Consider the following 15,133-nt stretch of genomic DNA (forward strand, 5'->3'; position numbering starts at 1 on the left):
ATAAAAACACAGAAAATGCTGTAAACACAACAGGCCAGTCAGTCTCTAGAATGAGAACAGGTCTGTGTCAATGCTTCAGTGCTAGACCCTCTGTTAAGATTATCCTCAAGAGACAGGGCCCCATTAAATTAGTAACCCACTTCTGTACAGCATTGCTGTAAAACACTGTCATTTTACATTGCCCATTTACAGTTATTTTCTGCCCTTTCCACAAGTTATGCAGTGTACAATCATGCAGAATTTTCCATTCTGTAGGCTAAGTGTGGTGGAAGGCGGGAAGGTCAGGGTGATTCCTGCTGTGTGACGGGTTGGATGAACCTGCACAATCTTCCGCTTTTCAGTTCATTAATTATTCATCAAGGAGGAATTTGACGAATTTCAGGCAATAATTTGTCTGCTCCACATGGGGTCAAAGGTTCCATATTTAAATGGCACCCGGTCAGACATTCTCTCACTGCAGCCCAGGTGTTCTGCAGCACACAAAACCCATGCCATCTAAAAGATCAAAACGCTCAGCACCACGGTTCAGTGAGGACTCCCTAGGGATTCTCCTCGAAGCTATCCAGGAAAGGTGGAAGGTCCTCCTTCCTCGGGATGAGTGCAAGAGGCTCTCCCACATGACTATGCTAACCTGGGAGGAGGACATTAGGGAGGTCAGCGCTTATGGGAAACAAATGTAGCTTATGTAGTGCCAAAATTCAACAATGTGGGTTTGCATGTTTTCATGATCCCAAAGATGCCAGCAACAGAGATGACAGTCTTCTTTCTGTGAATTTCGTGTCACTCTCACTCAACAAACTGTCACAGTTGGGACTACCATGATTTCTCAAGCCACATTTTTAAAGAATTCTTGGGAAAATCAATTTAAATAGTCATAATATATATTTGTATTTAAAGGGCAGAAGCAACAAATGTTATTCAATCTTATTTAATAAAAATTCAAACAATCTTTTACATCTCATCATTTTATCTGTAGCATTTTACAATTTATAAAAGGATGAATCTGTTTTAGCAAAAGCCAATTAACCTACCACTTTCGTGTTAGTAAAGAGCAAAACAATATCTTAACATGCAACCTAAAAAGATACAATCACCGCGAAATAAATTAGCTGTCTTTTTCTGAAAAATTAATACTTTCAGAACGAAACTACAGGAGAGAAAATATTTAGCCAATTGAATGACAGTACACCTACTGTGTGGGCTTGGAGACTTGACTTTGAAATTTTCCAAATTCTCCTGGGGCTGTCCACTCCTTCCCAGTCTACGTTGAAAAAGAGGAGAATATTAACTTGATTTCTGTTTGCAATCACATTGTTTCAATGTAAATGGGAGGCTATTATATGCAATTCTTGCTCCAGAGCTCAAAGGAGGTGCGCACTGTTTTGAATTTCCTGATTTGCAGAGGGGCTGTAAAAGCAGCACGAGGAACGAGGCGAGTTCTGATAGCGGAGGGGCTGTGAAAGCAACACGAGGAACAACGCGTGTTCTGATAGCGGAGGGGCTGTAAAAGCAGCACGAGGAACTACGTGAGTTCCGACAGTGGAGGGGCTGTAAAAGCAGCACGAGGAACTACGTGACTTCTGATAGCGGAGGGGTTAACGCAACCGCCACAAGGAGAGTTAGAGCTGTGTTAGGAAACAGAAATCGAGGTGTGACAACACAGGAAACTTGTAAGTTGATTGGCTGGTGAGTATGGCTGCTTATGGACTTAGTCTCAACAACTAGAAGGTTAAAAATGAAAAAATCATCAAGTATCAATAATAAGGAACAAGTGAGTAGCCGGTGAGTATTACCTACCCTCTTATTTTGAAGTAAGGGTTATTACAACCTGTAGCATGTATTAAGTTTTAGTAGGATTTATCAATATTGTTAATATGTGTTAGTATCGGTATGGTTTTTTAAAAATAGTAGCAAGGATAAGTAATAAATAAAGGAATGGCATGGTTGCTACAACCTCGAGATGACACATTGTGCAATTTGGGAACTCCAGGTTGCTTCCTGTGTCCTGGACAACAATTTGTGCAGAAAGTGTTGCCAGTTGCAGCAGCTTGAGCTACAGGTTTCACAACTCAAGTAACGGCTGGCGTCACTGCGATGCATCTGCGAGGATGAGAGCTGTCTTTATAGATTTGGTCACCCACAACGTCAGAGTGTGCAGGGAGAGAGGAATGGGTGGCCACTGGGTAGAAAAAAAGGAACAGGCAGGTTGCACAGGAGTCCTTTGAGGGCCGCCCACTCTCTAACCAGTATTTAGTCCTGAATACTGCCCAAAGCGATGGTTCACTGGGGAGTGCAGCCAGAACCAAGTTTATGGCATCGCATCAGCTGCACAGGGGAGTACGAGTCTGAGAAAGCTATAGTGATAGGTGAATCGATAGTTCATGGAACAGATAGAATGTCTCATAAGATATAGTTTGACTATGAAAAAGGGCAATGAAAGATCCAGAGTAAGAATAATTAATTGGGGGAAAGCCAACTTCAAAGGGGTAAGGACAGATCGAGGCTGATTAAATTGGAGCCAAAGGTTGGCGATGTGAAACAGTAGCTGAAGAAATGAAAGAGAATTCAAAGAAGGCGTGGTTTGGGCATAATGAAGATATATTCCCTCAAAAGAGAAAGGTAGTGCAAATAAATCCAGAGATCCCTGGATAGCAAAGGAGATAAAGAAGAAAAAGCATGTTTATGACAGGTTGAACACAGGCAATTCAGTGGGGTGGTGAAAAAGCAAATAAGAAAGGCAAATAGAGAGTATGAAAAGAGAATGGCAGCTAACATAAATTGGAACTTCAAAGTTTTCTAAAGGCACATAAATCATAACAGAGTGGTAAAAGAAGTAGGGGGGGGGGGGGGGGGGGGGAGACGTGCTGTTAGGTGAATTGTACATTCTGAATTCTCCCTGGTGACTCGGGGCTTTTCACAGTAACTTCATTGCAGGGTTAATGTAAGCCTACTTGTGAAATGAATAAAGATTATATTACTGAGTTTGATATCTCTAGTCTCTTATTGCCCACCAATGAAGTAACAGAAAAGGTTACAAAAGGGAATCCACTGGATGTTGCCCATATGGATTTTAAGAAAGCATCTTACAAAGTATCAAATAAAATAATTTAACAAAATTGGGGTTTATGGAACAGGAGGGTCAATGTCGACTTGAATGAAAAGTTTGTTTAAGGACAAAAAAACAACAAGTCATGCCAAACGGTTGTTTTTCAGATTAGATGATGGAGCACAGCAGTGATCCCCAAGGAAATGACTCGGGTATCGAATATAGAGTAACATTTCAAAATGTGCCGATGATGCAAAACTTGGGAGATCTAGCAAACAGGAGGATGATATCAATTGACTGCAAGAGGACATTGATAGACTGGCAGAAGGAAAGTGGTAGGTTAAAGTTAATATGAAGAAGTATGAGGGGATACATTTTGGACAAAGGGATAGGGAAGCGCAATTAGACAGCTCAATTTCATTTTATGCCTTGGGTAAAAAAATCTCCTCTAATCCAGGCCTTGGAGCATATATTGATATTATACCTTTCCAACTCTAGCCAGAAGTGTGACATTTGAAGGGTTGTCATTCGTACTCAGCCAGAACTCAGAATTATCATCGGAGGCCACAGCAAACTGAAATTCACCTGAAACATAGCATCATAATTAATTAGTTTTCTGGAAATACCTACTGACCTTGAGACTTTTCCCCTTCTTTCTTGAAACCATTCCCTTATACTAAGTGTAAAAACATGGGTGCAATCAACTCCTGGTGCACAAATCATTGAAGGTGGCAGGATAGGTTGAGAGAGCAGTTAAATGAGCATACAGCATCCTCACCTTCATTGGTAAGGGCACAGAGTACAAAGGCAAGGAGGTTATGTTAAACCTGAATAAAACACTGTTTCAGCCTCAACTGGAGTACTGCATCCAGTTCTAGGCACCAAATTTTAGGAAGGATGTGGAGGCATCAGAGAAGGTGCAGAAAATATTCTGAAAAATGGTTCCTGCGATCAAGGACTTCAGTTACCCAAATACATTTGGAGAGGGTGAGACTGTTCTCCTCGGTAAAGAAAAAGTTAGTGGAGACTTGATAGAGGTGTTCAAAATCATGAGGGGACTTGGGCAAAGTAATAGGAAAAAACTTGTTCCTATTGGTGGAAGGATCAAGAGCCAGTAGGCCACAGAATGAAGGCAGTCAGCAAAAAGTAGCAATGACAACATGAGGAAAAGCTTTTGTATGCAGCAAGTGGTTAGGGTTTGGAATGTACTGCCTGAAGGTGTGGTGGATGACAGGTCAATCAAAGCATTCAAAAGGAAATCTGATTATCTGAAAAGGAAAAATGCACAGCAGCATGGGGCAAGAGAGGAGTGTCACTCTCTTAGAGAACTCACAGGAACACAACAAATCAAATGGCCTTCTTTTGTCCTTTAACTATTCTACGATTCTCTGGCATCTTCCGAAGTGTTAGCTCTCCACATATGAACATTTCTGTGGGGCCTTTACAGGGTCAGGAAGGCCTCATGTGCAAAACGCACATGTACCTCTTCCAAGGTTGGGGTCCCCATGTGGGGACCACCGGAATATTGTTTCCTCCTGTGCATTATTTCCATGAGCTAGCGTGGGTTTTGGAAGTTCTTATAAAAAAACACCACCTTGAAGAATTGATGACACTGGGGAAGCCTGCTGAGGAGTCAACAATGCTCTGAAAGGCGGGTGTGAAATGATTCCAAATCTTCAAATATCACTATTAAATACTATCTTAGATGTACTTTAAATGCAGTGTTTCATCTATCTCAGGGGCTCTGTCCGGAAAAGAAAACTTGACCATTACATTGACCATGATTGTAGGCATGCTGTCGCCATGCATTACAATAGTTTTCCATTGGAGAATGTACTGAAAGGCATTTATGGTAGCTGAGGCCGACTCCATCATGATTGGACCCAGCATGGGAGATTTGACGGCCCACCCAATGGTCCATTGACTTTTGGCAGGACCAGAGGATCCCGGCAGTGGGTGGACAGGCTGGAGAATGCCGTCCTTAAACTAACTTTTTTTCAAATTTCTTTTGCAGTGTCAATGACAAACATTTGAATGTGAATTTTATTACATTGTCATAGGTTTAGCATTTTTAACACATGCTTTAAAATAATTTCCATTGCTATTGCCTGGCTCCTGAAGACCGTACATAGAAACATAGAAAATTGAAGCAGGAGGCCATTCGACCCTTCGAGCCCTAGTCGACTGTCAGGAACATTTTTTCTGTATCTACCCTGTCTAATCCTGTTAGAATTTTAGAAGTTTCAATGAGATCCTCTCTCTTCTAAACTTCAATGAATATAATCCTAACTGATTTAGTCTCTCCCCATATGACAGTCCCGCTATCCCAGGGATCAATCTGGTAAACTTTCATTGCACTCCCTTCTTAGCAAGAACATCCTTCCTCAGATAAGGACACCAAAACTGTACACAATATTCCAGGTGTGGCCTCACCAATGTCCTATACAATTGCAGTAAAACATCTCTATTTCCATACTCAAATTCTCTCCCCACGAAGGCCATTTGTTTTCTTTACTGCCTGCTGTACCTGCATGCTTACCTTCAATGACTGATGACATGGAGTTGCCGGCGTTGGACTGGGGAGGGCACAGTAAGAAGTCTTACAACACCAGGTTAAAGTCCAACAGGTTTATTTGGAATCACTAGCTTTTGGAGCACAGCTCCTTCATCAGGCTCCGAAAGCTAGTGATTCCAAATAAACCTGTTGGACTTTAACCTGGTGGTGTAAGACTTCTTACTTAGCGACTGATGCATGAGGACTCCAAGGTCTCACTGAGTATCGACCTCTCTCAATTTACACCCATTCAAATAATAATCTGTCTTCCTATTTTTGCTACCAAAGCAGATAACCTTATATTTATCCACATTATACTGCATTTGCCATGATGTGCCCACCCACTCAGTGTGTCCAAATCCCGCTGAAGCATCTCTGCATCCTTTTCACAGCTCGCCCTCCCATCCAACTTTGTATCATCTGCAAATTTGGAAATAATACATTTAGTTCTCTTGTTCAAATTAATATATAATGTGAACAGTTGGGGTCCGAGCACAGATCCCTGCAGTATCCCACGAGTCACTGCCTGACAATCAGAAAAAGACCCATTTATTACAACCTTTTGCTTCATGTCTGTTATCCAGCTTTCTATTAATCTCAAGACACTACCCGTAATCCCATGCGCTTTAACTTTACATATTAATCTGCTGTGCGAGACCTTGTCAAAAGCCTTCTGAAAGTCTAAACAAACCACATCCACCAGTTCTCCCTGGTCAACTCTACTAGTTACATCTTCAAAGAATTGTAGTAGATTTGTCAAGCATAATTTTCCTTTTGTAAATCCATGCATAATGGATCCATCCATTCATAATAGATACTGTGCGAGTGGCTATGGATGATACATGGGGGAGGTTGGCAAGAGCAATCTGAAATGTCACAGAGGTGGCATGGGGGCTTGGAGGGGAATGGGGTGGCATGAGAGGGGGTGGGGGCGAGGAAAATGAGGCCTGAGGTTTAGGGGGAATTTAAATGATGAAGTATGTTAAGTTTTTGTATTGGAGACGCTTTCCTAATCAGCTCGCCTTCACACCCATACCTGTCCCACATACCATCACTACTTGCAAACTACACTGTGAACCTGTTTTAGGTCTTGATAAAGCTACGCTTTGGTTCATTCTGAGAAGGTACACACAAAACAGTCTATGACAACTGCAATTAGTTTCTTCCTCTTGCTGGGGGGATGTATGCTCTCACTCCCGAGGATATAGCTGGCATTGGAACTCATTGCATGGTAAAGCATAGACATTCTATAATTGTGTGGTAAAGCACTTTGGAGCACTGCTGTACAGTGTCAGTGTATTTGATCTTTTTCAAGAATTGATTGGTTCCAAGATGCAAAGCCCGTAAGGACCAATGTTGAGTTTATTACTGAAGGGTCACTTTAGCTCAGTTGGCTCAGTGTTCATATCCTACTAGAGCCTTGAGCACTGAGGGAGTGCTGCATTGGTTGCTAACTCTTTTGACCATCAAATGGTTTCCATTTACCTGCGCCAAGCGTGATTGCACCAAAATGGGGAAACTGGAAAAAAGGCATACATGTTTTGAACAAAGTCAAGAAAATGTCTGGCATGATTCAGCTGCTGAGTTGCAGATTAAGTTCAAGGAGTGACTGGAACACGGGATGAATAATGTACACGGGCGTGCATTGTTCAGTCTTGTTTGTACACCTGAATATTTTTGGTCCATATTTGCGGCGGGTACTCTAACTGGAGTATCGAAGCTCTTCCCATGACAATCTTTGATCCAAACCTAAATTTGCGATGATTTCCAAAACAGTTTTCTCCATGCACTCAGAAGTGTGAGATTGTAGCTGGGCAAAACAGAGAAATCGCTTTACAATTTCACCATCGCTGGTCACATATCTTAAAATTAGTGTTAATTGGGCCACATGACTCACATCTGGTATTGAATCAACTTCATGGAATAGTATTTGGCATCTTTTACTTCATTAGTGAATTGGTTTTTGAGCCACTTTGCCATTATAGTGATGAAGTCATCGTAGGTTCTGTACGTTAAAAGTTGGTCTTCCCTGAGCCACAATATTGATAACTTTTCAAATGCTCTTTGAGAAGCTCATCAAATCTATTGAGATATTCAAGGCAGGCTAAAAAAATATATCTTCGAGTTGACAATGGTGACTGATCAATTTGTGTATTTTTGTGGCTTGTGCCTTTGAGGTCTGTGGGATGAGGGTGGGCGGGGTCAGGAGGGGAGTGACATCATGGGGGGTCCCAGAAATGAAGGTGAGCATGGGGTCCCATCTGACATCAGGACATGATACTTCAAAATGTTTGTTCTCTGTTCACATACTGCAACTTTTGTCATAGCGACAACAGGATTTCTATTCTCCCATGTTAAGAAAGGAAAAGGCTTTCATATTTTATCCAAATGGCAGCACCAAACACTCCAGCCAGAGGAATAGTGTCAATCAACACAAGGATGAGCATCAGTCAAATGCTTTGCCCCCGAAAACACATTAACTTCACAGTCACCTATAATCATCTCTCGAGTAGAAACAATATATAGTGAACTATTGTAGACTCAGAATCACCAACAAACAGACCAAGACTACTCAAAATCATTTAACAATACTGCTATCAGGGAGAGGAATGATTTCACATCAATCAAGAATTAGTTTGCTCAGAATGGTAAACTGACTGCCTCCTTATATATGGCACTGCTCACTTTGATCATTGTGGGATTGTGGATTTTTTATGTACCATGGGACAGTAGACTCTTTTCTTTAGTCTGTTAGCAATTTAGTTAAACGAGGGAATAAAGAGTTGCACTTTTTAATATCTCACTATCTATCAAACACCGAATTAGTTTTCTTTTGAAGTGCGGTGGCTATTTTTATGTAGACAAAAACCCCAGTGAATCTGCCAGTAATGTCTCTGAAAGAGCTGTTTGTTTAAGAGACAACCCTGTAAACTAAAGTAGCTACAAAGGTTACAATGAAGAGAGGCCCGAACAAAATATTGCCGGGATACCACTAACCGCTAATTAGATGAAAATTATTTTTATGCTAATAGAAATTTTGACCCAGACTGTCGTTTGAGTCCAGTTCAGACTGATTTCCAATATGAATGAAACTCTGTGTATCTTCCCAATCATAAAAAGATCGCTAAAAGGTATTCAATTTAATACATTAAACCATTTAAAAAGATTATATTTCTAATGCATTAGTGAACATTTTTTTATTTCAGTTGAGGATACAAAGGGTGAAGAATTGTACAATTTTATTAAAGGACAGTCATGTCCTCAGTCTACTGTGAGTCACTTATGTTAGGCCCAATTTCATCCTTAAAAATGCTTAATTTTCCTATTCTGTACCCTCCTTTGCCCAAGAAATTAAAAGCATCAATTTTCTTCTCTCTATTCTTATTATTCACCTTAATGTATCTTGATCTATCTAAGAGTGGAGGAGTTTGGCTGTCACCTTCTCCACAGCCCACCTCACGAAGCGGGTATATTTGCTGAAATATAATTCGTCCAGCCTGGCAGGTTATGTAGCATTCTCTATATGCCTCCCCTTTCACCCACCACCTTTTCAAGACTGCTTTGCTTCCGAGCAATGCTTGTCCTAAAGGTCAGAAGATTTCAATACCTACAGGTGAAGAGCTAAGCCCCTTGTTCTGCTGTGATACTCGCAACAGAACTCCAAATTACACCAATCAGATAATCACAACAGTGTGTTTTGTCTGCATTACTGATGTGCCATTAAAAAGCAACATGCAGATTAATGGAACACCAAATTTGACTCCCATGCATTCTTTCATTTAAAAACAATTCACTTTCTGCACATTGCAACTGGAAAAGCCGTTCATGTATAATGTGCCTGTAAACAAACAATGCTGACTCCACAAAATTGGATTGTTATTATGATGGTAGCGGTCAGAACTTCAAAACAAAAGAGAAACGGACTTACTATCTGCATAGGGGTGGATATATCCGAATATTCTGAGCCCATAATTAGTCCATCTTGGTGCCACCGCCAACTTCTTGACCACAGTTCGTGCCTAGAAAAGTTTTATTGATATCAAAGAAAGTAGCAACCAAGTAATACTTAGCTTATCTTAATTTCTCCCATATACGACTTTACAAGGTTACTGCTGTTTTGAGATTGATAAAAATGGAATATCAATCAGGTAGAGTGGTTCTGTGTGAGTGAGTGTGAATGCTGCTAGCATGGCATTTGTTAAATAACAGATAGATTTGCAGTGCGCGGAATATCTTGACATTCTGAATTAGCCAAAATTACAATACCAACATGACTTTGTCATTTCAATCGATTCTGATTTCATTCCATCACCTTGACCACCATAAATTGAAGCAAGTAAGCAATTGCAATGGAAGGAAAAAAAAAGATACTCGCACTTACAGAAAATTAATTCTTTCCTCACCACCCCACCCAAACAACCACGGAGAGGTTCTGATGTGCAGTATGTGAACGTTTCTTGTTTCCGTCCCACTCCCCCAGCCTGGTACGTTACTTCTGTACTCTTTGTTACCGAAGAAGAGGGTAGGCCACTCAATCAGTGCTGTGGTAGCAGGCTCAATTAAGACTTTCAGAAGAAAATTGGATCATTAGCTGCAGCGAATAAAATTGCAGGGCCACAGAGAAAAAATGGGGAAGAAGGACTAGGGAAGAGATCTGGCATGGACAAGATTGGCCAAATGGCCATCTTCTCTGCTGTATCTATTGTATCATCCTATGAAATGAAATGTTCCTGTCACTGTATAAACTGAATTCAGATGTCTGAACCCCACCCAGCACCCCCCACCCACACACACACATATATAATAATAGATAATAAATCTCTGTGCCAGTCAGAACTGTAGACGTACACACTTTGGAATTGCTTAGAACAAGTTAGATACAAGACTTTGGAAAGTTACATACTTTCAGACCATTCTTTGAATGAGCAAATAACCGTTTCTCATTAGACCGGAATTCTCCATCTGCTTGTATTCTCAGTTCCCACCAGCAGCGCACCCCTGTCTGCGGGGTTCCCGGCATCGTGGGGTAGCTTCAATGGGAAAATCCCATTGACAAGCGGCGGGAACCAAAAACCATGCTGCTGGGGCAGGAGAATCCAGTCCGTTTTCTTATTGAAAAGTCACACTACTACAGGCAGTTCATACAGCTAGATGGTGAAGTGTTTAGCAGCAAGCCTAATTGTTTATGTGACATAAAATCCTTCCTCGACTCAACAGTTCAGAGGGTAAATATGTTGTATTGTACTATATCAGTGTTCTTCAAACTCGGGGGCGCGACCCGCGGGTGGGTGTCGGGAGGGTCGCGGAGCCGTCCTTCGTGGTGCTCCCGATCACGCAAATCCCCGCGCAGCAGCTGGTTTTTAATAACACCGGCCTTCAAAATGGCCACGAACATGTAAAAAAAATTCAGCCGTGTAGTAATCCACGGGAGGCAGGAGTTCCGTCACCACACCAATATTTATTTACAATAACGATATTACAGGAGCAGCTACAAACAGTGCTGCTAGCAGTCCAGTCAACTTAAGACTGGCTCACAAAGCCTACACAGGTGATTATATGGGCCCCCTCAATGAGCTATCATTGAGGGAGCTCATACTCCAATTGGCCAACCAATAAAGCCAACTGGAGTTCATTACAAGCCGCATTGCTCATGATCATCGGCGCGCATATGCAAAATTATGCGCATGCGTGCCAATGATCGGGCATGCACGCGCAGTGCGGCCGCTATTTTTTTTAAACGGTCACAGCTTTTTGTTTTACAAGTTCGGGGGCGCGATTCTCCGCTGCCCACGCCAGTTGGGAGAATAGCGGGAGGGCCTCCCGACATTTTCTGCGCCCTCCCGCTATTCTCTCTCCCCCCCCCTCCTCGCCCGACCCACGTCACGAATCGCCACTCGCCGTTTTTTACGGCGAGCGGCAATTCTCCGCAGTTGATGGGCCGGGCCTTTACGCCCATTTTTTCACTGCAGCAAACACACCTGCTTGCTGCCGTCGTAAAAACGGGCGCTGGATGCCGGTTTGGGGCATCCAGCGGCCTGTTTGGGGCGGGAGCACCACCGTTGTGCTCGGGAGGGGACAGGCCCGCGATCGGTGCCCACCAATCGTCGGGCCTGCGTCCAAAAGGGACGCACTATTTCCCCTCCGCCGCCCGACAAGATCAAGCCGCCACATCTTGTCGGGCGGCGGTGGAGAAATGCGGAACCGCACATGCGCGGGTTCCGTCAATGGCGTGATGATGTCACCCGCGCATGCGCGGGTTGGAGCCGGCTCCAACCTGCGCATGCGCGGCTGACGTCATACAGACTCCCGCCGCGCGTCATCTTGGCGCGCGGCCTTAACGACGGTCGTTACGGCCGCGACGCCGTGATTCCCGGGGTCCTGCTCCTAGCCCCGATTGGGGGGGGGGGGGGAGAATCGGGTCTCGGGAACGGGCGTGAAGGCTGCCGTGAAACACGGCCAGTTTCACGGCAGCCTTTACGACTCTCCGCATTTTCGGAGAATCTGCCCGGAGTTTTTTAAAATCATTTTATTCATTAAATTTTTTTTTGTTTTCATTTATTTTACTCATGTTATTCTTTTTTACAAGTTCGGGGGAGGGTTTATTCATTTATTTTATTCATTTAATTTTTTTTTCCATTTATTTTATTCATTTTGTTTTACAAGTTCGGGGGTGTTTATTTGATAAAATTGTACAGGAAAAAAATGCAGAACTTTGGACAGATGGAGACTCCCTACTTTCCGACATCGGAAGGCTTCACCTTCATCCAACAGGTTCCATTGGAGGAGTGTGCACGAGGGCCAAAGGGACCCAAAACCATTTCCTCCATTTTTGTCAGCAGCAAACAAGGTGAGAGAAAATGGTGGGCCGCGCAGATCAGCCAGCACGGGTCGCGAAGGTCGGCCAGGTTGGGTCCCGAAGGTTGGCCGGTTGGTCCCCGGAGAAAAAGTTTGAAGAACAGTATTATGTATGTAGTGTTCATTGTTGAAACACACATTTACTTAAGGTATTATACAAAAACACTTATATACTGCAGAACATCAAAATGGAACCTAGAGTTACATAGAAAATAGGAGCAGGAGGCCATTTGTCCCTTCGACCCTATTCCGCCATTCATTACGATCATGGCTGATCATCCAACTCAGCAGCCTAATTCCGTCTTCTACCCATGTCCTTCAATCCCCTTCGCCCCAAGTATTTCCAACTGTTTCTTGAAAACAAACAATATTTTGGCCTCAACTACTTCCTATGGTAACGAGTTCCACACTCATCACTTTCTAAGTGAAGAAATTTCCCCTCTTCTCTGTTCTAAATGGTCTATCCTGTATCCTCAGACTGTGACTCCTGGTTCTGGACACACCCACCATTGGGAACACCCTTCATGTACCTGCCCTGTCTAGTCCTGTTAGAATTTTCTAGGTTTCTCTGATATCCCCATTATTCTACTGAACTTCAAAACTGCACGCAATATTCCATGTGTGGCCTGCACTCGAATCCTCTAGCAATGAAAGTCAACATACCATTTGCCCTCTTTACTGCCTGCTGTACTGCATGCTTACCTTCAGTGACTGGTCTACGAGGACACCCAGTCTCATTGCACATTCCCCTCTCCTATTTTATGGCCCATCAGACAATAAATAGTCTGCCTTCTTCTTTTGCTACAAAAGTGGCTAACCTCACATTTATCCAAATTATACTGCACCTGCCATTCATTTGCCCACACACTCAACTTGTCCAAATCATACTGATGCATCTCTGCATTCTCCTCACAGCTCACCCTCCACCCAACTTGGTGTCATCTGTAAATTAAGGGATATTACATTTTGTACCCTCATTTAAATCAGTAATATACATCTGGGGTCCTAGCACCGATCATTGCAATACCCCACTAGACACTGCCTACCAATTTGGAAAAGACCCGTTAATTCCAACTCTTTGACTGCCAACCTATTTTCTATCCACCTCAATACACTATCCCTAATCCCATGCGTTTTATCTCTCATGCGGGACTTTGTAAGAAGCCTGCCGAAAATCCAAATAAACTACATTCACTGGCTCCCCAACTCTACTCATTACATTCTCAAAGAATTCCACTAGATTTGTCAAGCATGATTTCCCTTCATAAATCCATGCTGACTCTGTCCCATCCTGCCACTGTATTCTAAGTGTTCTGCTGTAAGATCTTTGATAATAGATTCTAGCATTTTCCCCACTACCAATGTCAGGTTTACTGGTCTATAATTCCCTGTTTTCTCTTTACCTCTCTTTTTAAATGGTGGAGTTACATTAGCTACCCTCCAATCTGCAGGAACTGTTCCAGAGTCTATAGAATCCTGGAAGATGACCACAAATGCATCAAATATTTCTAGAGCCACTTCCTTAAGCACTCTGAGATGTAGATTATCAGGCCCTGGGGATTTATCAGCCTTCAATCCCATCCATTTCCTCAACACAATTTCTCTACTTATATTGATCTTCTTCAGTTCCTCCCTCTCTCTAAACACTGTGTTCCCCAACATTTATGGTATCTTATTTGTGTCCTCATTTGTAAAGACAGAACCAAAGTATGTATTTAGTTGCTCCGCCATTTCTTTGTCCCCTATAATACATTCCCCTGTTTCAGAGTGTAAGGGACCGACATTTGTCTTCACAAATCTTTTCCTCTTCACGTACCTTAGAAACTTTTACAGTCAGTTTTTATGTTCCCTGCAAGCTTCCTCTCGTACTCTTATTTTCCCCATCTTAATCAATCCCTTGGCCCTTCTTTGCTGAATTCTTAATCCTCAGACCTGTTGTTTTTCTTGGCCAATTTGTATGCTTCTTCCTTGGATCAAATACTATCTCTAATTTCCCTTGTAAGCCATGTATTAGTCACATTTCCCATTTTACTTCTGTGCCAGACAGGAATAAACAAATGTTGCAGTTCCCCCATGCGCTCTTTGAATGTTTGCCATTGCCTATCCACTGTCATGCCTTTAAGTAACGTTCCCCAATCAATCATAGCCAACTCATGCCTCATATTATTATTTCCTATATTAAGATTCAAGACCCTAGTTTCAGAATCAAATACTTCACTCTCCATCTTGGATGAAAAATTCTGTCATATTATGGCTGCTTATCCCCAAGGGGCGTAGCACAAGCAGATTGCCAATGATTCCGTTCTCATTACATTGTACCCAGTCTAGGATGGCCTATTCTCTAGTTGGTTCCTCAACGTATTGGTCCAGAAAATCATTGTATACACTAGAATTCCTCCTCTATGGTATTGTGGCTAATTTGATTTGCCCAATCTATATTTAGATTAAAATCCCCAGAATTATAGATGTTCCTTTCTCGCATGCGTCTCCAATTTAATGTAATTTCCAACAACATCACTGCAGTTTGGAGTCTGTATCTGACGCCCACTAACTTTTTTTTGCCCTTTGGTGTTTCTTAGCTCTACCAGTGCAGATTCCACATTGTTGGAGCTAAGATCCTTCCTCACTATTATGTTAATTTTTTCTTCACCATTCCAAATCATTTCAACCAATACTCA

The 15,133-nt window shown here is 42.4% G+C and overlaps 1 protein-coding gene across 4 annotated transcripts in view; it reads right to left on the reverse strand.

The window, feature by feature from the left end:
• Positions 1–15,133, reverse strand: part of LOC119955064 (beta-1,4-N-acetylgalactosaminyltransferase 3-like) — a 259,756-nt gene that overhangs the window by 67,202 nt on the left and 177,421 nt on the right. For all 4 annotated transcript variants that reach the window (XM_038780911.1, XM_038780910.1, XM_038780909.1 and 1 more), the window contains 3 exons: positions 9,529–9,619; positions 3,531–3,631; positions 1,194–1,261 (listed from right to left, as the gene is read on the reverse strand). In XM_038780911.1, the coding sequence (XP_038636839.1) occupies positions 1,194–1,261; positions 3,531–3,631; positions 9,529–9,619 (260 nt within the window). The remainder of the gene's footprint in view (positions 1–1,193; positions 1,262–3,530; positions 3,632–9,528; positions 9,620–15,133) is intronic.

Source organism: Scyliorhinus canicula, chromosome 20 (genome assembly GCF_902713615.1).
Source record: "Scyliorhinus canicula chromosome 20, sScyCan1.1, whole genome shotgun sequence".
Classification (NCBI taxonomy): domain Eukaryota; kingdom Metazoa; phylum Chordata; class Chondrichthyes; order Carcharhiniformes; family Scyliorhinidae; genus Scyliorhinus; species Scyliorhinus canicula.